The sequence below is a fragment of the Suillus subaureus genome, assembly GCF_016647635.1.
Source record: "Suillus subaureus strain MN1 chromosome Unknown BJ212scaffold_13, whole genome shotgun sequence".
NCBI lineage: Eukaryota > Fungi > Basidiomycota > Agaricomycetes > Boletales > Suillaceae > Suillus > Suillus subaureus.
Window position 1 is genome coordinate 807090 of NW_024538569.1, and position 24878 is coordinate 831967.

Consider the following 24878-nt stretch of genomic DNA (forward strand, 5'->3'; position numbering starts at 1 on the left):
TGAGCTTTTATTTCTATACATTATTCGATGAAGGATCTATCGGCGGATCTGTGCGGTGCACGTCTTGTTGTTGTTGTTGTTGTTGTTGTTGTTGTGGATAGGTGGACCGACCAAGGTTTGTATCGAGATCCTACATTTATAGCTCCCTTTCTAATTGAGAGAAATTGACTTGTCCTTCTCATCATACAATACATCCATTGCTCAGAACAGTAGCGCCATGCTCCCGGAATCTCTTTTCCCTGAGACTACAGGGAATATGGAGTTATCCGCAGTCACTTTGGGTTCGGGCGGGATACGATTTGTACATTGGGGTAAGGGTAGTATCAGAGGAGTGCATCTCAGGGAGCACATGACTGGATAACTGCTACATACAAAGCGATCAGTTGTGTACAACGTACACTCACCCCCTCTGCACGATCTCAAATCCCCGGTGCCGCCTCCACAGCACATCCTTCACAAACGCTCCAAAAGTGCTTCCATCTGTGACAACGACCTCTCTCGCTCTAGCCAGTACCATCGCGTCCAGCACCGGTATCAAAAACCCCTTCAACGGGACCTGGTCATATGGATTAATCAATGCGTCGAGGGGGGTCAGGCGGGATGGAAAATCAGAAAGGAAGAATATACACGGAAAGGTTTGAAGATAAATCGAAAACAGTGGGTCTGCTACAGGATTCGGGGAGTCAGTAGCGATGTAAAGAGGAGCGTTCAGTTTTTGCATTGATGGCGAGGTATGCAGAGGTGCACGACACCGGATCTTGGGTTTGAACGTATGTGGCAGAGGAGGTAAAGGCGGATGAGGTACCCTGAGACTCGGCACATCGGGTTGGATCAGCGGCGGATCGAGGTCCTCGTCGAAAGGACTGAGCTGCTGTTCAAGCGCCAGAGTCTCTTCAAGACCTAGTCCACAAACAAGGTGCACGAGTTTCCACCAGATTGTTCTTGCATTATCGATGCTTCGTTGTTCGAATTGACCGTCCCCGACACGAAGATGCGCACCGATGTACAAAGCGCCTAACGTTTCATATATCGTATCGGCCACACGAGACAGGTGTGGATTCGTAAACGTCATTCCGGTCCTTACATCTCTCCGCATGTTCTTACTCACGCCCTGCTTAAGCCTAAGCCTCGACGACCCAAATAACGTCCCGATCTGCAGTAATCTCTCGGGTACTTGGGCAAGTTTTGGGATGTAGATGGAATAGAGATACTTGTCCCGCGTAGGCGATACATCATCAAGCGTGTTCAAAAAGCGGAAATCGTAAGGTCCAGAGTCTTGGAGGGTCAATGTGTCTGCTTCAAAGATATTTATGTGATATTTTTTCATGTATTGTGCAACTGGGCTTCCGTCCCACTGGATCATCTTTACTCCGATTTTCTCTCCTAATGCGTAGAGATTGACAAGGTGATCCCATGGGATGGAAGTCCATTCTTCATACCCTGAACACTCATCAGGTGCTGGTATGCCGACGGGGACAAGCGGACAGTGTTCAAGCCCTGTTTTAGACCCAAGCGCGAGGAACCGTTGAAGTTTTTCAAATGAAACGTATCGAATTGGTTTTCCAAGACGGAGAAAAGGAACAAGAAGAGTGCGATTAAGTTGTTGAGCGAGTACGATTGCGTTCTCGAGTGCGATGCGTTGGTTGTGTAATCCGCTGTGGGGGTAGTAGGAGAGGTATTTGGTGTCAGAAACGGGTGGGATTGCTTTTGGGAGGGCGTCAGCGGGGTGCGGGTGGGGTTGTGCGTAGGGAGCGAACCTGGTGGTGAATAAATGATACGCGAAGAAGAAGCATGTGGCTGATGCGAAAGCTAGTACGGCGATGAGAATCGCGAGTTTTCTGTTTTGGGAGTGGGATGGTGCTCGTTTGGGGCTCATTTGACTTTGGCTGAGGGAAGAACCTGGTCGTGTGCTATATGGTGCACGCATCCGATACGCGCCTTTTTCGAGTGTTACGGATGGAGACTGGAAGGTGTATGCCATGATGATGGTTGTTGAAGACGATATGTTGTTTGTGCTTGTTGATTCACATATGCGTCGAATTCACCTGTTTGCATATCCGCGTCGGCCGTCATGGCGGTCGATACTGATAATTGTACATGTTGTAGTATAACATATGCAGTTATCAGAATCGGCTCTGGATGTGTGATTTCCGCGGTGGATGTGATTTTGGTCTCAGAAACTCGGAGTTACATGGCATCCTACTGACGCGTGTTTGCGCCACTAGCATTGCTTTCATCTTGCCCACACAACACCACACGGTGCATTTCTTGTTCTTAGTACTCTCTGTTTTTCAGGAGACCAACTTTGTCTCGATCGCCAGGTCCATCAAGAGGTAGCTCTCACTCGCCACATGTAGGTCTTTCTCTTGCCGCTTTCTTACTTGCCTTATAACTGACATCGTCAATACCCAGGTTATGATGGAAACGTCCATCGTGCACCAAGGCCCACGATTTAAGGACACCAGCAAACATTTCAGCTGCTGACATCGTTCGCGGCGTGGATGGCGCAGGGACAGGACCTGGGTCCTCTTGAACCTCTTCACGCGCGTCTGCTGGTTACATTCTCCGGGGCTCTCAAACGCCTGACTTCTCTCCGCCCTGTTCCTCCTCAGCATCTCCTTGGTCGGTTGTACTGGCCCGCACCATGGCTTAGGTACCCCGGCCCATTTGAACTCGATACTCTCGCGGCTTATAAGTTCGGGTGCGAGATGAGAGGGTGTGTTCCACTTCCATCTTCAGGGCATCGGTAGTCTCCGTTGTCCAGGTCAGGTGTCACCAATAAGTCTGCTTCCTTAACGCCAAGAAGCTCAAACAGCCGAGGTCCTTAGCACGAGACTCAAGTAAGCACACCCTGATTTCACATAACAAACCCAAAACACTGCCGACGAATCACGCATTCTGGACAAGAGAATAAAAGATTAATGTGACCCAGGTTCTGAGAAAAGGTGAGTACCTCCGTTCGCCCATGTTCATGGTTGTCTTCGAGACTGTTATGTAGTATCAGCTCGAGACGCCAATGGGTGACCTCGTCATCCACTGTCATCGCATGGAGCTGGATCTGGCGTGCGACAGTTTGTTCCTCTGATTTTCACACGATGACTGGAACTACTACCGCAACTACAGGCCGCAGTATGATCACCCAATTGGGCATCTTTATCGCTTATTGTCAGTCGATCATCGTTTTCACTAAACCCTGCTCGGAGGTTGAAAAGTTGGTACTTCACAGGTACAGGTCTGATGGCCGGGGAGGTACCCAGGCACACTACCATGAGATTGGTGTGTAGCGGACAATTAACGGGAGCGCCACCTTCACTCCACGAAGAGCATCGTCTCCGTTCAATGCTGGGACGCTAACGAGTGCTCTGGGTTTGCGTTAGAGGTAGTGGAAGTGCACGATTTTGGCCTGGATCAGAGTAGGATGAAGGAATCGCGGTGTTGTGCACGCAGTTCTTCCTGCTTCACGCAGCGAGAGCGCATTTATGTACTAGAACAACTATACAATAGAAACCTAGACATCATCTCACACTATCTAAAGTCTAAGTATAGTAACGTCGATGCGACATAAAAACGTCTCCGGCTTGGCAGCTCAGAGCACTGATCTCACCACGCTCAGTTGAGGACGTCTCTGGGAATTTAGGCTGGCTTGGGTGTTGCCAAGTCTCTGAATAGAGAAGGAATGATTATCTATGTAGGTCTGCCTATATAATTAGGTGAGACGGCAAAGTCTGTACATGGTAATAGGTTAGCCCTCGCGGAGTTTGAAACCACCGCGGCACCGGCACCCCCGGAGCGTAGCTGCTAGTGATCTAGTACTACTAGTAGTAACACCTGGCCGCCGGATCTGAGACACCGTTCTATGGATAGGTGCGATGCATATCCCGAGACTTTGATTTTGAATGTGTCCCCAATTTGACCAGCAGACTCTTATTTGGCTGTGGAGCCTCAGCCTGAGGTACCCGTAAGTAGTACTATTAATATCTGTATGGAACGACTATGCCATCCTCCTTCATCCATAAAGGTCTACCCAGGGGATACTAACAGTATTGCGCACCTGTTGGTATCAACAGAGAAAGGTCGATAAAGCGCAATAGTGAGCTCATCTTTACAATAGCATCGCAAACAGCAGCGGCTAACTGCGTATAGCTTACTCCTAAAACTCAGTGGCGTCAGACCTGACACGTTCACGATGACAGCCGGCGTTATCACCAAATCGTGCAACCAATGGAATGAGGATTAGCATGATGTCCTGGTCCGATCACCGCGCCTGTCATGTTGAAAGTATAATTATACAGAACTGTAGTAATACCTGCTCAGTCACCACCCTCTACCATCTGTTCAATTGCTAACAGTTTGACCAGGGACGTGTCTTGTCTTCCCCTCGTCCAAGGTCTACAGTGCTGGTTAATGTCGGCCTCTCCCCCAGAAACGGTATGTGTTGAGAGCTCCAATACTCGCGTACCAGACGAAGATGACGTGGACGAACTTCGTCTTTTCCAGCTCCACAGTGTCTCCGCGGTCATAGACGACAACCTCGAGAACAAAATTTCAGATCACCTTCAACAGTTAGAAGATGAATGGCAAGACGACCCAGTCAACCCCAGGAATTGGACTCCAGTCAAAAAATGGACAGCCACTACAATCGTCAGTTCTTCCATCAGAATTGGATATCTAATCATGAGGCCTAATTTTGGCTTCCTGTCAGCTTGCGCTCTATACTTTTGTGACTCCGTTAGCAAGTTCTATTATGGCACCTAGTTTGCCCGACCTGGCCATAAAATATGGCATAACCGATCCAACGGTCACAGCGTTGACTCTCAGCATCTTCCTTCTGTCATTCGCTATTGGCCCTTTATTTGCCGCACCCTTGTCCGAAGTATATGGTCGTGTGTGGGTGCGTCGTCCTCTTCTTTAAGACCAGTGGAACCACCTGCCTGAATCAGTTCAAGGTCCTCCACTTATCGAACCTCTTCTTCCTCGTGTTTAATCTTGGCTGTGCTTTCGCACCCAATACTTCATCTTTCCTCGCATTTCGGTTTCTTGGTACGTTATGGAACCACTACTATCACAAGTTCGCTTACTCTCTGTGAAGCTGGTTTCGTGGGGAGTGCACCGGTAGCAATCGGCGGAGGTGTCGTTAGCGACCTCTTCTCCGAATGCGACCGTGCCTCCTGCTATGTCACTATACTATGTTGGACCCTTGATAGGTGCGTTTCACGGTCTGCCCTCTTGATGCAAGTTCACACTCGTCTCGCCAGGTCCTGTTGTTGGGCCCGTCATAGGAGGCTTCATTGCAGAATTGGCCGGTATACAATATGATTTCTATGTCGTCGTTGCGATGTGTGGTGTCGCAGCAGTGATCGGTATTCCTTTTTTAAGAGAATCCTATGCACCAGTAATCAGGCTTCGTCGTCAAAAAATGACAAGAGATGTCGAAAAGCCAACCGAGAAATATCCTGTCCTCACCGCGCCCCACATGAATAAATGGCTTTACTTATGGATCAATCTCAAACGACCCGTTATACTTTTGACCCGGAGTTTTATATGCTTCATCCTCAGCTTATACGTGGCTCTGTAAGTTTTATTTAATATCACGCAGCTAACTGATATCATCTATTTAGGATTTATGGTGAATACTTTGCACCCTACATCGAGTTATGCTATGGACTGAAATCACCTTTAAGGTATCTACTACTTAATGTTTGCCACGTTTCCAAGTGAGATTATATTGACCCGATAACACGGGAACGAATATTAAAAACTTGCGTCCAGCTCTCTTTTCGGAAGTATACCATTTCGATATCGGAATCGGAGGTCTGGCATATATTGGACTTGGTGTTGGATTTATATCCGCCGCCATCTTTGGCGCCAAACTTTCTAACAAGATATACCTACACGTACGTCAAGACTGCCCTCTACTTCTGCCGCATTGGCTGAAGTGTACCTCTTATCATGATGTAGCTCGCTGCAAAAAATGGAGGAGTTGGTAAGCCAGAGATGCGAGTGCCCGCTCTGATATTTGGTTCGTTGTTCGCCCCTGTGGGACTACTGTGAGATATACGTACACTTTATTTTTGTTGCTCCAACGCTAACCCACGTTTAGTTGGTATGGCTGGTCTGCCCAAGCCAAGATTAACTTCATTATGCCCATCATCGGTACTGCTATTTTTTCGTTCGGATTGATGACAACATTGTGGGTGTACCCCGTATCGGACCACTGTCCGCGACTAACCTCTTTGAAGCCTCCCTATTCAACTATACCTCGTAGACACATTTACCTATGCTGCAAGTGCAACCGCAGCAGCTTCTGTGAGTTGCACCCACCCAAAATCTTGTCGACGCCCTCTGAGCACATCACTAGACGCTCCGTTCCCTGCTTGGCTTCGCTTTCCCTCTCTTTGGACAACAAATGTTCGCCGTACTCGATTATGGGGGAGGCAACTCCCTTCTTGCAGGTCTTGCCATTGTCATCGGTATACCATTTCCCATCTGGATATATTACGCTGGCGAACGTATGCGTGCAAAGAGCTCTCTAACTCGTTGATTTCTCTCTCTGCCTTTGGTGTAATGTTATGATTATGATGAGATGGTAGATCGTTCAGCGCGAACGATTTTAAAGGTACTGCACATAAAGTAGGAATAAACAATTTATTGTATGAGTTGCTGATATAGGTAGTTGGGCGTCAAAGTTTGCCTATAAGACGTTGAAAGATCCACCATTAAGTCAAGTCAGCTCCGTGATAATTTAATTGTTGGATGAACATGCCCATGCGGTTGTCGATTCTCAGCCAACACCGGTACACTGGATCAGCAGCACATCTCGTGGTATTTGGAATAGATTGATCGGCACTGAGAACTAAATTTTAATGCGACGGAACTATAAAAGGACAAGATCAGATGGATTCTAGAAACATTTCGTGTATAAAGGAATAGCACCAATTGGGATGACGCTACTAGCCTGAACTTACATAACACAATAGATTTGCCACCCCAGATCCGGATTAACGAATAGTAAGGCGTGCTCGGTGAGGGGGCGTAGGGTCTAACCAATAGGATGGAACTCGTTGATCGACGGTTACACCGTCAATCATTATTCTTAGAAGTAGCTGTGCGGATAAGCTGACCGGACTGGACGATATAAGATGGAAGATCGGGGCTCGTGCGAGCCGTGGGAGGCTATCGTTGACACTGGACTTTCAAGAGCATGACCAAAAACAACAGCTTGCCTAAAACATCGCTGGCGCCGAAGTCGAATGGGAAAGACACTCCATATCGCTCTGAGATACCGGCAAGCACAGGTTCTCACCCATTCGAACACGGTGCTTCGTTAAATCCAAGACTGTATATTTCATCGAAAAACTGCCAGAATGCACCGTCATGGCCTTTTACAAAGCTCACATCTGACCAAGCTTGCTTCTTTGCGACGAATTACCAGTCGTGTGGTTTATCCGAGAGCAGGTGGCCTCGAGGAATCCCGAAAACAGTTAGCCAAAGGTTCAATGGTCGTCTCGTCGGGTCAAAACTGCCCTTTCACAACTCTTTTTTTAATGTCCCAATTGCAAGAATGAAATGACTCACTCAAGCCTCGATACGCATGTCAACTGGCATAAGATCAAGTCACTTCCCAGGACGTAGTCAGGCTTGCAGTCCCCACGCTGACCAGAAGTACAGACTCTCCATGGTACGAAGATACTGGCCCAAAATCAATCAGGCACATGCCCCAATGATCTGCAGGACAAAGTATGATATTATTCTGGCTTCATGTCATGATCAATGAGGCCATGAGAGTGAATGAGCGTCAATGCCGAAGGCCGATATGCAGAAAGTTAAGTTTACGTATACAAGATAACAAGTGAGCGGACGATACACCATTTGTACAACCAACTGTTAGTCAATACCACCCATATTCGGTCCCAATACATAACTCCATCGAAAGTTACTCGAAATGTTCAAATTGCCCGATGGTATCCACTAAAAGGTGCGGCTGGATGGCCGCACAAGGTTTAGAGGACGCGAGCTTCATGTAGACATGGAATACGTTTAATCCGCAGGCTGTAGCGACACACGGGAATTCTCGACGGTTACTACTTTACCAATTGTTTGGTTCTTGGTGTGGAAAACTTGAGTCTGCGCAATTGTTCAGTGACAAACATGTGGTAGGGTTGGAGGTACACACAACACCCCCCTTCAAAAAAGGGTGGACCAGGTTTGAGCGCTTGGCCATCCGAGTGTGGCCGAACCGCGCTCCTTGAAAATGATTCCTGTAATCAATGATGCCCTGGGCCGTAGGCAATATAGTAAGATGGTTCTTTCTAATGAGAAGTGAGAAAGCCAACCGAGAGCTTCAATTTTTCCAGAAGTTGAAGAAAACAAACCTCTATGGCTAACTCTCAGCTTCTCCAAGTCAATCAGACTTTAAATCCGCATGAATTGTCCGCTGAACGCATTTATGACATTGTTGTAGACCATGGCGGCCTGGATCTTCAAGTTGCTTGCGCATCCAAGCTCAAGACTCGAGTACTCACGGTGCAAGGACCAGCATAGCTTGAGCTGCCGGCATGACCAAACTCAGCCAAATTCGATCGCCTTCAAGTAATCGTCTCTTCGCCGCGCACATCTGCCACGTCGACCCTGACATAGACAGGGCGATGCAAGTTTGGTAAAGGCTTCACCAGTGGGGATGTGCATGGACAGCAACTTGCCCATCCAGTACGAAACTTTCGAAACAAGCACTATAATCATAGACCAGGAAGATGTCGATCGCGTACCGAAGAACATCAGTAAAACAGCCTCGTTAATGCACTCCTGGGAACCTCTGTTGGACTGTACTCAACGTCTGACCTCTACACGATCCTGATTATCAACTTCCTCATCTCAGGACAGCAGTGATCAAAATGATGTCGTTTCGAATCTCGATCAGGTTCCAAACAAATCTTGTGTTCCCCATTCAATGATGCTCCCCCCAGGCTGTTGAGCTGTAAAGAGGCGGTGAGGTGATCGAAGGCTGCGGGTCGACAATGAGCGTATGCCAATTTGGGTTGAGGTATGTGTCAAACTGTATCACCACAAACACATGGTCCCCTCAACTGACATCTAGCCAAGGAGTCTGAATTATTTGAATAATTCTGAAGCTAGCAGGTCCAGAGTATGGTACGGTACTCCAATAATATCGAGTCTCGCCTTCCGATGTCGAGCAGGTCGTCAGTCTTCAAACGTTTCAATATGTTCCATTTCTTCCGCAATATCCATTCACATTCCAGACATGACTCATCTCTTTTAAATATCATTGTTTGTTGTAAGGAGTGCTACTCCACCGCTACGGAAACAAGTAACATCGGCTTTCATTACCGACTTGGAATATACGGTGACGTACCTATATGCAGTTTACTTGTGTCAAGGTTATTAACACAGAGATCAAAGATACAATCTACCCCTTCAAACGATGGTGCATGACCAAATATCAATGAGTGTAATAGTTGGATTTCAATTTGATGTCCGAGGGTCTGCAGTTTACAGATACAAGTAATCACTGTATGCACCAGAAATGTATGCAAAGGAGAAATAAATGGATACAGCAAGTACCAAGTAAAGTAAGGGCTACAGACGCAGATACTAGCAATACATAAATAATCAGCATCTGCTGATTCCTGAAGTCGCTTCTATGGTAATAGACATACCCGATAACGATAGGACGCAGAAAAACACGAAAGCAACGCAGCAATGAAATAAATAATATATCTTATGTGAGATCAGACCAAGGTCCTTTTTGGCTCAATACCAACACTAACAGTTGCGCAGCTCAGAGCACCAACCATACCCCGCTCACAACAACACCTAGCATAACGCTCATACCACCACACAGACTCCTCGACGCGCCGTTAGTACTAGTACTGCCAGCAGTTGGCGCCGTCGTAGCTGTACTCGACGCGCCGTTCGTACTGGTACTGCCAGCGGCTGGCGTTGTTGTAGCTGCACTCGACGCCTGAAATGACATGCAGCATCAATATCACGGTCACAACAAGAAAAATGATAAATACATACGGATGGAGATGAGACTGCTTGAATGACCTGAGGATCAGGATCCGGGTCTGTGCCCGTGCTGGCAGTTGTTGATGTGGGAACCGCCTCAAAGGGCCCAGAAGATGTTGTGACGGCATCCAATGCATGCAGCAAAGGACGACCGAATTGCGGCATAGCAGAAGCTACGATTATAGGGTGAGTACAGGCACTAAGAAACACGACGGCTGCACGTACCAGACATCGAGAACAAGAAGAGCGCCATTACGAACGCTGAGATGGCGGTGATGAACATCGAGCGGAAAAGGAACATCATCTTGGCTTGCAAGTAGGGTTGAAAGAACGAATGGGTAGGAAGAAAATAAGTGAGCGGGCGGTAGAGTTCAAGGTATCGTCGCCGATGGAAGCTCTGTTATAAGAAGAGAGTGAAGGAAGGCGGCTCTGAGGCTTGTAAGTACGAGCAGTTACTGTGCAGTTGGTATGCTGGCACTTCCTGACTCGCCTATATATCCCCGGTGCCCGCTACAAGACGCGTCATATAGGGAAAGTGCTATCAAGATGGATGCCATCGAGGTAAGGCACTGCGACTGTGTTCGAGGGAATGTCCCTGCCGATATTAATGGGACCAGACAAGAAAATGCCATGGGTACACTTACATCGCGGAGTTGCAGAGCCCATCAACCCACAGTCTTTGTATTAGTTACCAATATAAGCTGATTTCACGCGGGGTGATTCACATGCCGAATACAAGGACTTGCATAATTTCTGCGAAGGTCTTGACAAAGTGAGTCCCAAATACGGAAACAAGGCTACGGTGTATATGTTTGTGCGTGTTTGGAAAACCTTAACCCTAGATCATGGTTCATTATTTCATACGAGGATGATCTAGAGCAAGGCGAATTGATAGAGCCACAAAATAAGGTACTAGTAAGCTAAGAGTGCGCACTGTAGGGAAAATAAAAGGAGTATACTCAATCGACATCATCTACCACTCCCCCCGGACAGGACTGAGAGCTATTTATGGCGATAAACGTTACGCCCCCAGAATTACTCGATAGATTACTTGATTGGCTCGATGGTTGGGAAGTATTGGGGGCATATGGTGGCTTTTGCTTGTTCTTTGGCCTTGCAAACTTGCGCCTCTGCTGTCTGCAGAAATCCCACAGCGCATCAAGGGCGTCGCAGAGGAAGACTTTACTTGGATTCTCAGAGAGCCTTTGTCGTTAGTTCAATCAGTTGAATCTAAGAGATGAGCGGGGAGGAACCCACCGTCCAGTCATCTCATTGACTATATCTGGCGCACCCAAGAATGGCATTATCTCGATGATCACAGCATACATCTTCAGCAATACCGACATCCCTCCCTTGATTGTCCGGCCTGCTTCTATCCAACCCTCGAGGCGCGCCTTTAGGTTTGGACGGAAATCTTCCCGCAGGTCATCCAGATCCGGATCATGGATATCTATGTCGATGTACCCGAGTGGGTCGGCATCGTCCATAGCCCCTTCCATTCCAGGAGGGAGAGGAAGCCCCATCATGAGCGCCGCCAGTGCCATCGGATGGGCAGTTTCACTCGTAGGCGATACTACAGCACCCACCCAGCGGTCAATCCGCCCTCGTCGCCCCAGTGCCTCCAGACGTAATGCCATGATCTCGGTCAGCTCCGTCTTATTGGCCTGAACATCGATATGACAAAATGCGCTCCGTACGGCGGCGCGGATGGCGTGCACAGTGTCAAGCAGCTCTTTCTCGACGATACGTAGTGCATTGAGTTGGTAGGATGATTGTGTGGCAAGTATTATGGTTGCAAGCTGGTGTGCGGGCGCGTCGCGGGGACGCAGAAGGTGAGAGTGACTGGCGAGTAGGGTATTGATATTATCTGTATGTGAATGCAATGCACATATATGCAGTGCTGTGGCAAAATTCTCGGGGCTGCAAGTGGCGATACGCATGAGTGTAGGGAGGAGCTCTTCGCAAAGATCATCTTCGTCCGTTCCATCCGCTTCAGATATGTCGCCGATACTTGCAAAAAGAATTGGACTGGGCATGGTAGCAAAGAGAGAAATGAGAGACGTGCGGATGAGATTGCGCAGGGAGATGCGAGCGTCGTTGAACTTGCTAGACCAATGACATGCGTGGAAACCACAGGGACATCGAGCATCGCTACAAGCGGTGCCATCGGAGTTTCCGTCAGTGTCAGTGTAGTCTTCACTGTAGTCATCGTCATAATCGATATTATCATCGAAATCAAAGTCATCGTCATCTTCGTCGTCATCGGCTGGTGCCACGGTGTAAAGGTCATCACAGTTTAGTCGAGTCAGTGGAGCTTACGTTTTTTACCACCGTAGAGTAATCGCTCGAGGGCGTTCCAACAGAATTCGGCGCGAATATCGTCGAGCATATCTGGAATGGCAGATTTCTGACGCTTAGTGCCATCGGCAAGCATGACTACGAAAAGGTCGCGCCAAATCCAAAGCATGACACGCTGGAGATTGTGTGCGCCAGTGAAATGAAAAGACTTGACGACCTTGCCAGAGGAGCGTCTGATCTTTACAGAGATGTACATGTTCATAAAGGAACACTTGCACCTGAAACGATATAAGCAACACAAACGAGAATATGATGACACCTTACCCGACCCGTGCGTTACCGATCTGTTCGACCGCTTGAGACACGTACAAAAGACAAGCATGGGCCTTTGAAAAATTTGTACCGTACTCGTATACGACTCTCCATATATCATTGAGCCAGTCGATGACGCTCTCGATGACTTCTGCGAGAAGTTCTTCTTTACGAGACTTTTCTTTCACGTAAGAATGCTTGTGGTCGCGAGCGAGTTCGTCCAGGAGTGAAGCAATCTCCAACTTCTTTGCTTTCAGGTTCAAGGATGGCATGCTGACATATCTTTTGTGCATGCGTGCTGCTGATGCAAGAGTGCGGTTTGATTTCTCTTTGGAAACTACATCGAGGAGCGGTGCAAGTGAGCTCTCGACAAGAGCATGCTGTGCATCGACTGGAAGGGATTCGTAGAGTTGTAGAAACCTAGAATAATAATGAGCCCCAACAAATATTGATGAACGTAAAGCTTACTTTGCACTGGACGCCATCAAATGCAATGATGAGCTCGCACTGAGACGTCTTCCGTAATGTGACATATGCGCGTGACGATCATAATTGTGTGACCTTGTTTCCATTCTCCACGATAATTCGAAGCTGCTAGAGCGGCAGATTCAGACTTTTGGTAAGTGCGACAATTATGTTTCTGATTGAATTACAGTAACGGTTATGAACGTAGGAAATATAAACAATCATGATACAGCTGGCAGCGCTTGATAGCGCCTTCTAGCACAGGAATGAAATCATGATGTGCTCAGATTGGACCCGGACCGGGCGTGTTCCTTGTCAGGCTTTGCCTCGAGGCAGCGCTTCCTATCACGGCCCTTACCCACCCCTACAGTCTGCTTGCAACGCAGCAAGCCACGTTGGAAACGCGCGTACGTTTGAACTTGCGGCCACTTGCGCGTACTCTTCAACTTGTTATCTTCTCAGATCTAACCTCTGCTTTCTTCCACCATCAACAGCGAACATAACAAGTCATCGCGAGCTCTCATATAGCCCATGACAAGTACACAGTCCCCACACAAACAGAGAAAAGTTCAAATGTTTTCCGGTGTTCAAGGTTTGTGCCATTTATTTTTTGCTCTCGTGCCTATTGGTCCCATCGCAGCCCAAGTGTGGATCATCATCAATCATCATGATTAGTTTGTTCCGGGCGTTCGTGCGTTACCGATACACTCTTCACATCGTCTATTTTACGTCTCCTACAATAGTCACGCTTCTTTCATTGTCATTCACTAGTCGTATCACAACGCTAGCGGATCTTCTCTTATTCAATAACCACTCCAAACCCCAAAACTGACCCTTTATATCAGGTTCATCCCAGAACACACCACCTCGTGAAATGTCCCCATCTCCGAGACAAAGGACGATCAAAGCCCAATCACTTCCCGTCGTACCCTCCGTCATGCAGATTTACGGAGCAGCAACTCAGTCTGCAAATCAGCGCCAGCCACAGCAAGCGAGTCCCACCACTGCAAACATCTCCCCGCAGTCAAAACGAACTTCCCCGCCGCCGGCCCTCACGCAAGCCGCACCCAATGTGACTAAACTCCCATCTCCACTCAATCAGCCGTCTCATCTCCGAGAAGAAGCAATCCAGGGACACTATTCTCCCTCGGGTTCTATGCACCCGAACATGCATCAAGCACCACCTCCCCCTCCCCAACATTCGCTCAGCCAGCCCAACGTGCATCAACCCCCTCCTCTGCCCCAACACTCGCTCAGTCAGCCCAACATCCACGCCCACCTCATGAATCCACAAATGGGCTACCCACGCCCTATTAACAGGGTGCCTCCTCCACAGTTCTTAACACACTTCCACGCAATGGAAGAGAATTGGCATATGACAGAAGAGCTCATGGCAGAGATTGAGCGAGCAGACTATGCGCAGGCCCTGAGTCAGCAGCCGCCCGTGCCTGGAATGTCTGGGGTCGCCTACGCCGGTGGCGCCGCGAGCGGCGCCGTGTATGTACGCGAGGTGCCGTCACCTCTCAAAGACCCCGTCGGTGATCGTGTCCGCGCGAATGAACGAACCAGTCCAAAGGATGCAGACGCTCAGGGGAGCGGCGGCATGCAGCGCTCCCGCTCTATCCGCGTTGTTGAACGCGAGAAGGAAGTCCAGCCGAGCGATAGTGCTCGTGCACGCGAGCGTTCCCTCCCATCCAGTCAGACTGGATCTCCGTCCTACTCACCCTTGGGACACCCCCAGCAGCGTGTGCCCTCTCCTGAGCGCACTTCTCCATCTTTCCACACGCCTACTGGCTCGTCAGGTGGTGAGAGTGTGACTGCAGTGGACGTAGACTACGTCTCATATAAGCGGGACTCGTATCAGTCTAATGGAAGCTCTTCCCTTAGGCTTCCCAGTCCGCCGCCCACCGTGCGGAAAGCCATTGTCGCCGACAATGCTCGTGTGACGCCACCTGCGGTCAGCAAGTTTGCCAGCAACACTCCTCCCTTGCAGGCCGTTAAGACCCGAACTCCCGACAAGTCACTGCCTGTCCAAGAAGAACCAGAAGACGATATCGCAACCTCTAAGAACGGCGACAATTATACTCACGGGAATGACTATCATGAAGAGGATGATAATGATACTCTCATCGAAAACGACCACGATTTCCCCGTCGACAGTAACAGAGACCACGACGGAGAACTAGAGTCATACACCCCACGCTCACCCACTGCCAGCTTACCAGAACTATATCCCGCCAGGCAATACCACGTGCAGCCCGCAAATCAGCGCCTCTCGAGCCTCACAAAGCACCACCGCACTGGTAGCACAGACAGACTTGGCCTCCGAAGTTTCGACGCAGCCGTTTTTGAAAAGCCTCCCATCAGATCTACTGAGGAGCGCCGTGAGTCGCCTGCACTTCCGGTGAGGCTGACGACTGAACAGGTTAACTCTGTACCAGAGCATGATCTACGACAACAACACAGTCGCACGTTTTCTGATACTCGTGGTGCAGAACAGCCGCAGCAACAAAGCAACGGACGGCCGCACCCGCTTCAAAATCAAGTCTACTCGGATGATCAGAATCATGATGATGCTGCAGCTGCCTATATATCGCATTACTTCCAGTCTCCTCGTCCAGTTGCGCCCATACCACCGACGCCTCATAGCCAAACTGCCGCTCCATCACCGTTGATATCTAGCATGCAAAGCATGCAAGCCAGCCCGGCACCTCCAGTGGGCTCGCCCTATCCCTACCCATTCTCTCACGTTCGGCGTAACAACGTCTATTCTACCTATCCCATACACACTGCGCCTTCCTCCAACTATGACCCCAACCATCCTTCGGTGATCGAAGAGCAACTCGCTCTCCAGATGCAGATGTACGCCTTGAACAACCATGCAGCATTATCCGACTCCACGTTCTCACCATCGTCAACGCCTTTCCCCGGGCCTGGATACAACCCATGGACGTTCCTGCAAGCATCTCGTGCGTTCGGAGGAGGCGTACGGCCGCGTTTCGACTCCACTGCAACGATGAGCATCCAGTCGAGCCCGAGCCACCAACCAGTCAGCCTTCCGTTCCCGACTGGCAGAGTCAAGCGCCGTCAGGCATCCGCGGATCTACGAATCCAGAGCACGAAGCGGAAGGTTAAGCCGCCGCCCCGTGTGGAAAGCACGCAGCCACGGGATACGAGCCCGGAGCCGTACTCGTCTGGTGAGGAGACCGCTGGCGAGGAACGCTTTGAGGTTGCTGAGGAGGGGAACTGGGTGAATGGGATGTTGCCTGATGATGGTACTGAGTGGGTGGATGAAGATGAGGATGAAAAGGATGACTTGTTAGACTTGGAGTATCACCCGAACTATATCAACAATATCGAAAAGAGACGGAGGAGATGGGATACGCGATGGGAAGCTCTGCAGCAGGCGGTGAGATGACTTGTTGTCAAAAGCCATGGGTGGATGCTGACATTTGCCGTTGTGTTATCATAGTTCCAAGCGCTTGATTGCGAGACGGATACGACGATGGTCCTACTTGCTGCACCTTCACATTCTACAAAACTGCATGCCTTGACATCACGCTCAGTTCGTCGTGAAATAGGGACACAGTCTCCGAGCATGCACAACATACGAAACTCTTTCCGAGGCATTGCTGCTCGTCGACGAGCATCCCGTGCCAAGGGCACAACGCTCGTTGAGAGGTTCCTCAACTCGACTTCTTCTGGCGATGGTTCTGATGGCAGTTCGGAATCACGGGAAGGCGACCTCAAGCGCGCGCTCGAGACTGCTCTTGGTAGTCTCGGCGCCCTTCGCTCAATATACGACCACCGCATCACACGCTGGGAGGACGAGATGGGGCGCATCAGCGACGAGCGGGACCGCGTTGACATGCTGCTCCGCCAGACCCTGGGTGTCGGTTTGCAGAACGGTAATGGCGTTCCTGACGTGTAACTTATTCAATGTTGTGACCTACCTCGATGTATGCACTCATATGACCCTACTGTCCTATGCTGTACTGTACCTATGCACGCTGTCTATGTTTTTTCTAGTAACATGTTGCACACGTCAACTCTAGATATACTCATCTGGTGCTGATCCATGTACATAATGCACCATGGTTGCTATCGCTATTGTACACTTGTCCTTGAGTATCTACTCTCCTGGGTCCTTGAATTGGGAATAAGTTACAGGAATAGGTCATGGATTACAATTCGTCCGAGAGGACTCGCTGGGCTGGAGTGAAGGAATGATCCAAGGTCTCCAACCATGCCCTGAGAAGGTCATTGAATACCTTTGGGTGCTCGAGGTGGGGCCAGTGGGCACCTTCCATTGTCTGCATTCGACTGTCACCATAGTCCTTGGCGAAAGGGTCATATCACGCACCTTGGTCGTCAGTTGTGGCAGGAACTCCGCGGATTTCAAGTATTTGGCAGCGAATACCCAGTTTGCGACAGGATCCTGTGGTAGTGCGCATGAGTAAGGCCCTGTAACGGGACAGACAACCCACGTTTAGAGGCAAAACAGATAAGACGGGTTGGGGAATTGTGTAATTTCCTTGCGCTCGAGTAGATTGCCATGTTCCATAGCGGTTCTAAGCACCTCATTTAGTTATTGGGTGCATTTTAAAAATATATCTACGCACTCCACGAGTGTAAAATATGAGAGCTGCGGTGTATTGATTAGCTCAGCATGGTTTCCGAGGAATTTTGTTTCGCACTATGGTCAAATTTCTGCATACTGAACCGTTCGACAAAATACTCTTCATCGGAGGAGGTGAAGAACGGAATTGGAGGAATCTAGTCAAGGTCAGTAAACTTTATCCTACCTAGAATGAGCGCTAATCAAACCTTCGTCACGTTGTCATATGCACCGAGATAAGTACTGGTGCTTGTAAGGAAGCTATCTGGAGGGGCACTGTTGACTGTGCGCAACGTAGCACGTAGGCTTCTCCTGATATCCTTGTTCAACTCAGTTACGGCTTTTGTCGTATGGTTCTCGAAGAAAACTTGGTATGCCAGCTTAGGCATAGCTGCTGCGAGCTGAGCGCTGTCTGCAAAGGGGCCAGCGGCGTGCAAATACTTGTTATGATAGTTAGGCAGGGAAAACCGTAAAACAACGATCTGTTTACCGGAACGGTCACGCCAACCAAGGCATAGAAGATATCAGGTCGTCTCCTCGCAGCCTCGTAGCAGACTTCAGCACCCCAGTCATGACTACAAGGATATCAGGTGGGTCAGACCGGATCTTCTGCAAAACATACCCAAGACAAATAGCAGATTGAATTCCAGCATGTTCGAGAACGCAAGTGAGATCGCCAGTGATATCAGCCAACGTGCTGGACGACTGTACATCAGCGGGATGTGTTGAACCTCCGAAACCACGAACGTCGATAGCAATCATATGATACTCGTCCTGAAATAGATCAGCATGACAGTCATCAGCTGATGGAGGAGATATCTACCTTGAACTCTTCGATCTGGTACCCCCAGGAGCTCCAAAGACTGGGCCAGCCGTGGACCATGATGATGCTCTTCTCCGCAGTCGGGTTGACGTCTACATAATCTATGACAACAATCAACATCTCTGTTGGTAAGACACGCGCATATATACGTACCAATGGTGATATTGACCTCCTCGTCTAAGACGCGATCCACAGCTTTGCAACTGATGGACTGGATGGTATACGCCCTTGCATTGAAGGTAACAGCTCCCGCCACGAATGAGAGGGAAAGGGGAATAACAAGGCAGGTAGACCAATACATTGTACGTAGTTCTGATAAGAGTTCGAATAACTCGTAGTTGTGTCCACTGGAAGGACTTTAACGTCCAACTTCAAGAATCAACATGCAAGATGCAAGATGCCGCTTGGAATTCTGCATGCCTACCTGCAACAACTGGACAGAATCCGGCGGAATGATCACAAATCCATCCGCTGACGCCCGTAGACCAAATAGAGGAAACATTGTCGTTCCTTCTTTATTATACTGCTCGAGCTCGGTCGTTTGCAATGTATATCGATGTCAGAGTCGAGTTTAGTGAAAACAGGTGAAAATGATGATCAACAAGCGGCAATTGAATCACACTGCCGAAATCAAGACGTATAAACAGCTTGAACGTATCTTCTAAGATCTGTCTGTGAAACCCACTGGGGGAATAAGCTGTCACGCATCAGATCAGCCCATCCAGGCTTGCATACCAAACAGTTCATGAAGTGACACCTCGGGCTGATACCATTGACACCAGTCTCGAGATGAGTGTCAATAAATGGAAGTCATTACCTTTCTCTATCCATGGGCTCGGGTCGCAATAATCCCTATCTCCTCTTATCCAGGATGCGTCATTTATTGGGAGTTAAACCGGGGTGGGCTTACTCGTGCTCACGACCTCGGTCATGGCCCTGATCATGAGAAAGCAGACCGATTCTTGACGATACCACGCCTGCATGGAACGTTAGCAACTCCTGCAACCTCAACTCGACGGTGCCGATCGTGAAGATGGCGCGGTGCCAGTGGCAGGCCAGAAGATGAAAATGGAACGTACCCTCCGAGGGGGACCTTTCTAGGCCTCGGTAGCCGCTCCAAGACCACAACACATCCAATCGGAGTGAGATCGTCTTCTGCTGAAGTAAATTTCTAGGTATGTGATGCCACTTCCTCAATCGTCTGTCATCGTACTACTACCCTTTCCACTTGCCCCTCTCTAGTGCGGTTATTTGCAATGTTCTGTTTGCATCATCGGCAGCGATAGGTATCCTTCGGTATCGTTCAAGTCACTTTTTTAGAGCGCAGCCCCATAAACGGCCTTAAGGCTGATGAAGAATGTTCACAAAAAGATATGCCAAGCCCTTAGTCTCGCATTGCAACCCATCCCAACGGCGAGCTGTTTTCATTGGGCCAACATAGGGCGGCTCAAGCTGAAATGTACTCCATAATTCCCGGGATTCCCAGTAAATCTTGCTACAGTTCGGTAGGCTAATGTGACGTAAGTAATATACATGATGCAACATGTCACTTATAAGGCAATTATAGATCAATGCTAGGTTATCCTTATCAACGAGACAATGCACGGTCAATTTCGTTGTCTTGCAGGGATCCTTTATTTTGCGTTTCAACTGCGCCGTCGCCGTGTTTTCTACTATTATTTGGATCGACACTTGCTGTGTAAGTACCAGTCGATGGAATGTAACAAGAACCCACGTTTACTTTTACTTTTTATCAGGGCACACCCTAATAAAAGGGCCTGCACAAGACACAATTTCATTTCATAGTAACATGCTGGTAGCTCCTGTGACAAATGTGACGAGGTTTCATGTGAGTTGTGCTTCGTGCTGTTTGAGTGTTCTAATGTGCACCCCGCACCGAACGAAAGCAAAGGGGTCCAAGATATTTTTGGCACCACCGTGTAATTATACATTCATGATATTCGGTAAGTTCAGTCTAAAATTTAGGGCAACGGATGTTCTTCAACTGCGAAGGTGACATGCTTTATGAAACCTGGCAACACCCCTCAATCTGATCCAGTCTGTTCGCAGAAGTAAAAGTCCTGCTGCCAACTCAGATCGACCGTGCTGTTGAATCGAATCATGGCACTTACCAAGGCGGGGACGGTGTAGCAGCAAGCTGCTAGGTAGCCACTCTCACAAGGCTCAGAGTAGCTTTGGCACTCCTCATCGTTAACATTGCCCCGTTGAGATGAATCCTTTACAACGTAGGTAAGCATAAATGTGTTTTTCCGTTCATTAATCCCTCTCACCTCCTCGCAGCAGCGAGTTGTACCTGCATCACATTGAGTCGAATTAGTCGATGCGCTAACACTGGCTTGTGAAACGAGAAGCAAGATGACAGAAAACAGAAAGACACGGACGAACATGTTTGATTAACCCACTGGAAGTTCGAATGCATGCCATTTGAGCAAACTCGGCCAGTGGCTTATCGCGTGAACCATTCATTTTACTGCGGAAAAACTATGATATAGCCAGCCTCGGTGAAGTGTGATTTTGAAATAAAAGCCCATACTTCATCTCACGCAGCGCTTGCCCATAAACTTCCATGTAGGGAAATGGCCACTACAGTCCAGTGACCAGGCTGTCCGATTGGTGCTCAGATGGACGGGCTGGGGGAACCACAGTCCCAACTTCTGCAGCAAAACTTCGTCAGGGACATTCACGTCTCGGTGATCCTACGTATACCTTGTTCGCGGCGGCCTACCTTCTAGGATCGTGTACAGACAAGGTTACCACTTCAAAGGTGGAATGTGAATCTACATGGACTCCCAGAAGGCTCCAAAGGATTTTTTTTCTATTTCTATTTGTGGTTAACTGTGCAACGAGGCGATAACACTATCGCTTCGCAGCTCCACCTGGTACCCCGGACGAAAACGATAGCGGTGTTGTAACAAGTTCTGGCATGATGTATTTTTCCATCACTCGTAGCCAGCGGAACATTCAATCAGCCGGATACCCCCCTGTTCAAATCTGTTGAATACGTGAGTGAGACTCCAAAACTAGAAAAAAAAGAAAAAGGAACTTGAGTATGGTACAGCTAAGTACTTGCGTCCGACTCTCAGTGACCTGCAGGAGTGACTCTTGACAGCGTGAAGTTTGTCCCCTATATAGACTCCTGCTAGTATTTACACGTTTTATCTCCTCATGCCGGAGATGCCATGACAATTTTCCTGTGATCGGGCAAATTTGGGAGGGCAAAATATTCAGCGCGTGACAATAACTCGACAACTTCCTGGGGTTGCTAATGCTTACTCGTAGCAGCAAAGCCATATCTATCCTCCAAAGTCACCCATTCCACGACGGTAGGAACCTCACATTCAAATTGAATTCTAACCATTTCAGGCGTACAGTATGCCAGTTTTGCATCCGATTTTAATGGTCAACGATACAGGAGGGAAGTGCCCAATAGTAGCTTGGTTCGGCATCGGCCACCGTATGATACCCTTGAGTGGTGACTACGTTCATCAATGCATCACGTCTCGGTCACCGGTCATGATCGGTCACGCCTTGCCCCCATTTTTGAACACTAAGGTACGTCCTGCATCTCTTCATCTCGGCAGTCTTCCTGGCGAGACTGGAATAGTTGTGATTAGATTCATTTTCCCAACCAGTCCAGCCTCGACCTGACAACGAACTCCCGGACTTTGAGTCATGGCTCGTGCATCAGCAGGAGTCGTGACATCTTTTTCGTTATTAGAGGTCAAAAGGGGGAACTGGTGCATTGGTCCAAGAATATAGCTACACAGAATAAGCTGCTCAACGATGCCTGTAATCTAGAGCTTGTAGATATCGCTACCAATCGCGGTTACGATTGCGGCTGAATAACAGGTCGAGGAGAACATACGCATTGTCTGTTTCTGCTGTGTTATACACTTTCCACCCTGCAGATTCACCTGCGACCCAGTCTTTTCTGGCAGGAGTGGTATCGATTCTCCGACCGTACATCCAGGACGGATTCGGTGGAGTAATCAGTGGAATCGAATGGACATGGTGGACTAGCTAGACGAAGAGAGCGAAGCTGGCCCTGGACTTATAGGTTGCAGATTACATAAATATAGGCGTCAGGCCTCATGTCCTGGGCGTCTAATGATACACGAAACAGGTTGAGGCTGTGAAGAAGTACAAAAAGGTCCGGTACACGCACCTCTGAAACTTAGATCAAGACACTTCCAGCAAGTTGTGCTCAATACCATCCACTTCGAGCAGGATGATGGAAGCAGAACACCCCGCTATTCGAATCGCCACGCCCAGTCGAACATTTGAAGGTCATGAAGATGGTATCTTAGCAGCAGTATTTCCCGATAGACGCCGTATGGTGACGGCCTCGTGCGACAAGACGCTTCGTGTGTGGGACATAGAAGATGGTGAGGTATTGAAGATAATGGAGGGGCATCGCTTCGGTATACGAAGAGCTGCAATATCGAGAAACGGGCAATTCATCGCAAGCGGTGATGATGGTGGAGAGCTCATCGCCTGGAGCAGAGATGGCGAATCTCTCACAAAACCCATCAAAGTCCACTCCAAGGAGATATGGTGGCTTGATTTTTCCCCAGATAGCACATTGCTAGCGAGTGGCTCATTGGACACTACAGTGGAGCTCTGGAACACAAAAACATGGCAGGTACAAGGAGATCCAATCAATTGTGGGACTGGCGCGGAGATCCGCTGTATTCAGTATTCACCGTCTGGTGAACACCTTGCCATCGCAACTGCGATAAATATCCAGATATGGAACCCAGACAAGAGGGAATGCATTGCAAAGTTCCAGGGTCACTCTGCGTTCAATGAAGCATGGAATTTTACACTCGTGTGGACGCCCGATGGCAAACAGCTCATCTCGGCAGCTGGTAGCGTTCGTGATCACACCATACGGATCTGGGATTCAATGACCTGGGAGCAGGTCGGTGAATCCTGGAAAGGCCGTACTGACATTGTCTACATGGTTGCCTTGAACCCTACTGGCACCCTTCTCGCGTCTGCATCTGCAGACCAGCAGGTTCGGCTTTGGCGGCTTTCGGATCGGCGAACCATCGCCATATTCAAGCACACCAATGAGTTGTTTTGTGTCACCTTCTTCCTGGATGGCAAGCACATCTTGAGTGGGGGAGGTGATAAAATGATCTCGAAGTAGGCGGTACCTTTACTGGATGACATTCCCGAGGACCAGACATTAGATGTAAGAATCTGTTTATTTTCCGTCTTTCTTCTCATTTTATTCAAGGATGCGTCACAGGAAGACACTTTGAAGGAAGACGTGGCAAATAATGTGAGTTCCTGTTTATCGACAGACGGTTCGTCTTCTTCCATATTGATCCTCAATCTTGATTCCAAGGCTCAACAGTCTAATTGCGAGGCTCGTTTCTGGCCTTCATTGTTACCACACAATCTGACCATGCGTAATGCAGATCCTCGCCATCAACACGACAACCCGCGATGCATGCATAACTGGGGACTTGCCTACTGCTGTAAGGCTGCTCACTCAGGAGATCTATGCGGATAGCAACAACTACAGCTCCTACGCAAATCGTTCGTTTGTTATGGCGAGAAAAGCCGACTGGGACTGCGCACTTGATGACGCCCTCAAGGTGTGATAGACTGTCCCCTCGTGACCGTTTTAACACAGCCTAATTTGTATGGCGATATAGAGCATCAGCATCCAGTCATCCATGATGGGCTGTATCTCCAAGGGCATCGCCCTCTGTGGTAAAAGGCAGTTCCGGGATGCGATGAAAGCATTTGACCTCGCGTTCATATTCGTAGACGCAGACTTGAGTAAAACTTGTCTTCTACTCTTGATTAAGGTATGTCAATTGTGCCTCGTATAATCGCTACTTACACGACAGCTGTCAGGCAATCGCCCTTTTTAATACAGGTCAACATGACGAGGCAATTCTGCGTGTCCAAGAGCTAGCTACCGTGTGTCCAAATGCAAATACTCTCGCCTGTGGTATCGTAGAAGTGAGTGCTCATGACACAGTCAACTCCAGATTCATGCGTCGATACTGATTTTACGAACATTGCACTTTAGGCTTATCTACACGTACAAGTGGGAATGAATGCGTTAGATGACGCACGTCACAACGAAGCAGCTGGCCACTTCACTGCCGCTGTCAACACCATCGGTCTCTTGCCTATGTCGACCATCCATTCTAAATATGATATCTTTGTGGTTGTGCGTTTATTGTGATGCAATATTTTTATTCTATGTCCAACTGAGTGCTTGCGCAGCTATTTGGGTGGGACCTCGAGTCCTTGTGGCTTACTGTACACCAGCATTGGTGCCGTTCGCTCTTT

The 24878-nt window shown here is 48.7% G+C and overlaps 6 protein-coding genes across 6 annotated transcripts; 2 read left to right on the plus strand and 4 right to left on the minus strand.

The window, feature by feature from the left end:
- Positions 1–400: 400 nt before the first annotated feature.
- BJ212DRAFT_1270011 (uncharacterized protein) lies at positions 401–1981 on the minus strand (the record flags this gene model as incomplete). The annotated part of the gene is made up of 1 exon (XM_041330848.1): positions 401–1981. The coding sequence occupies one exon, from the start codon at positions 1979–1981 to the stop codon at positions 401–403; it is 1581 nt and encodes a 526-aa protein (XP_041193952.1).
- A 2423-nt stretch (positions 1982–4404) lies between these two features.
- Positions 4405–6541, plus strand: BJ212DRAFT_1480253 (multidrug resistance protein 4; the record flags this gene model as incomplete). Its single annotated transcript, XM_041340051.1, has 12 exons — positions 4405–4641; positions 4703–4891; positions 4947–5040; positions 5090–5175; positions 5237–5571; positions 5619–5626; positions 5682–5714; positions 5770–5894; positions 5959–6047; positions 6101–6190; positions 6240–6306; positions 6359–6541. 12 exons carry the CDS (start codon positions 4405–4407, stop codon positions 6539–6541), a joined length of 1536 nt encoding a protein of 511 aa, XP_041193953.1.
- Positions 6542–9551: 3010 nt separating this feature from the next.
- On the minus strand, positions 9552–10657 carry BJ212DRAFT_141559 (uncharacterized protein). Its single transcript, XM_041337553.1, has 3 exons — positions 10252–10657; positions 9786–10199; positions 9552–9594 (listed from the first exon to the last, which is right to left on the minus strand). Exons 1-2 carry the CDS (start codon positions 10328–10330, stop codon positions 9844–9846), a joined length of 435 nt encoding a protein of 144 aa, XP_041193954.1. The 5' UTR covers positions 10331–10657; the 3' UTR covers positions 9552–9594; positions 9786–9843.
- A 328-nt stretch (positions 10658–10985) lies between these two features.
- BJ212DRAFT_1446662 (uncharacterized protein) lies at positions 10986–13121 on the minus strand (the record flags this gene model as incomplete). Its single annotated transcript, XM_041338289.1, has 5 exons — positions 10986–11229; positions 11284–12292; positions 12346–12602; positions 12649–13056; positions 13105–13121. 5 exons carry the CDS (start codon positions 13119–13121, stop codon positions 10986–10988), a joined length of 1935 nt encoding a protein of 644 aa, XP_041193955.1.
- A 1262-nt stretch (positions 13122–14383) lies between these two features.
- BJ212DRAFT_1270275 (uncharacterized protein) lies at positions 14384–17032 on the plus strand (the record flags this gene model as incomplete). Its single annotated transcript, XM_041330874.1, has 2 exons — positions 14384–16510; positions 16574–17032. The coding sequence occupies 2 exons, from the start codon at positions 14384–14386 to the stop codon at positions 17030–17032; spliced, it is 2586 nt and encodes an 861-aa protein (XP_041193956.1).
- A 253-nt stretch (positions 17033–17285) lies between these two features.
- Positions 17286–18843, minus strand: BJ212DRAFT_1270015 (Alpha/Beta hydrolase protein; the record flags this gene model as incomplete). Its single annotated transcript, XM_041330849.1, has 10 exons — positions 17286–17414; positions 17465–17539; positions 17589–17672; positions 17724–17746; positions 17799–17877; positions 17929–18159; positions 18210–18294; positions 18342–18493; positions 18543–18643; positions 18696–18843. The coding sequence occupies 10 exons, from the start codon at positions 18841–18843 to the stop codon at positions 17286–17288; spliced, it is 1107 nt and encodes a 368-aa protein (XP_041193957.1).
- Positions 18844–24878: the final 6035 nt, after the last annotated feature.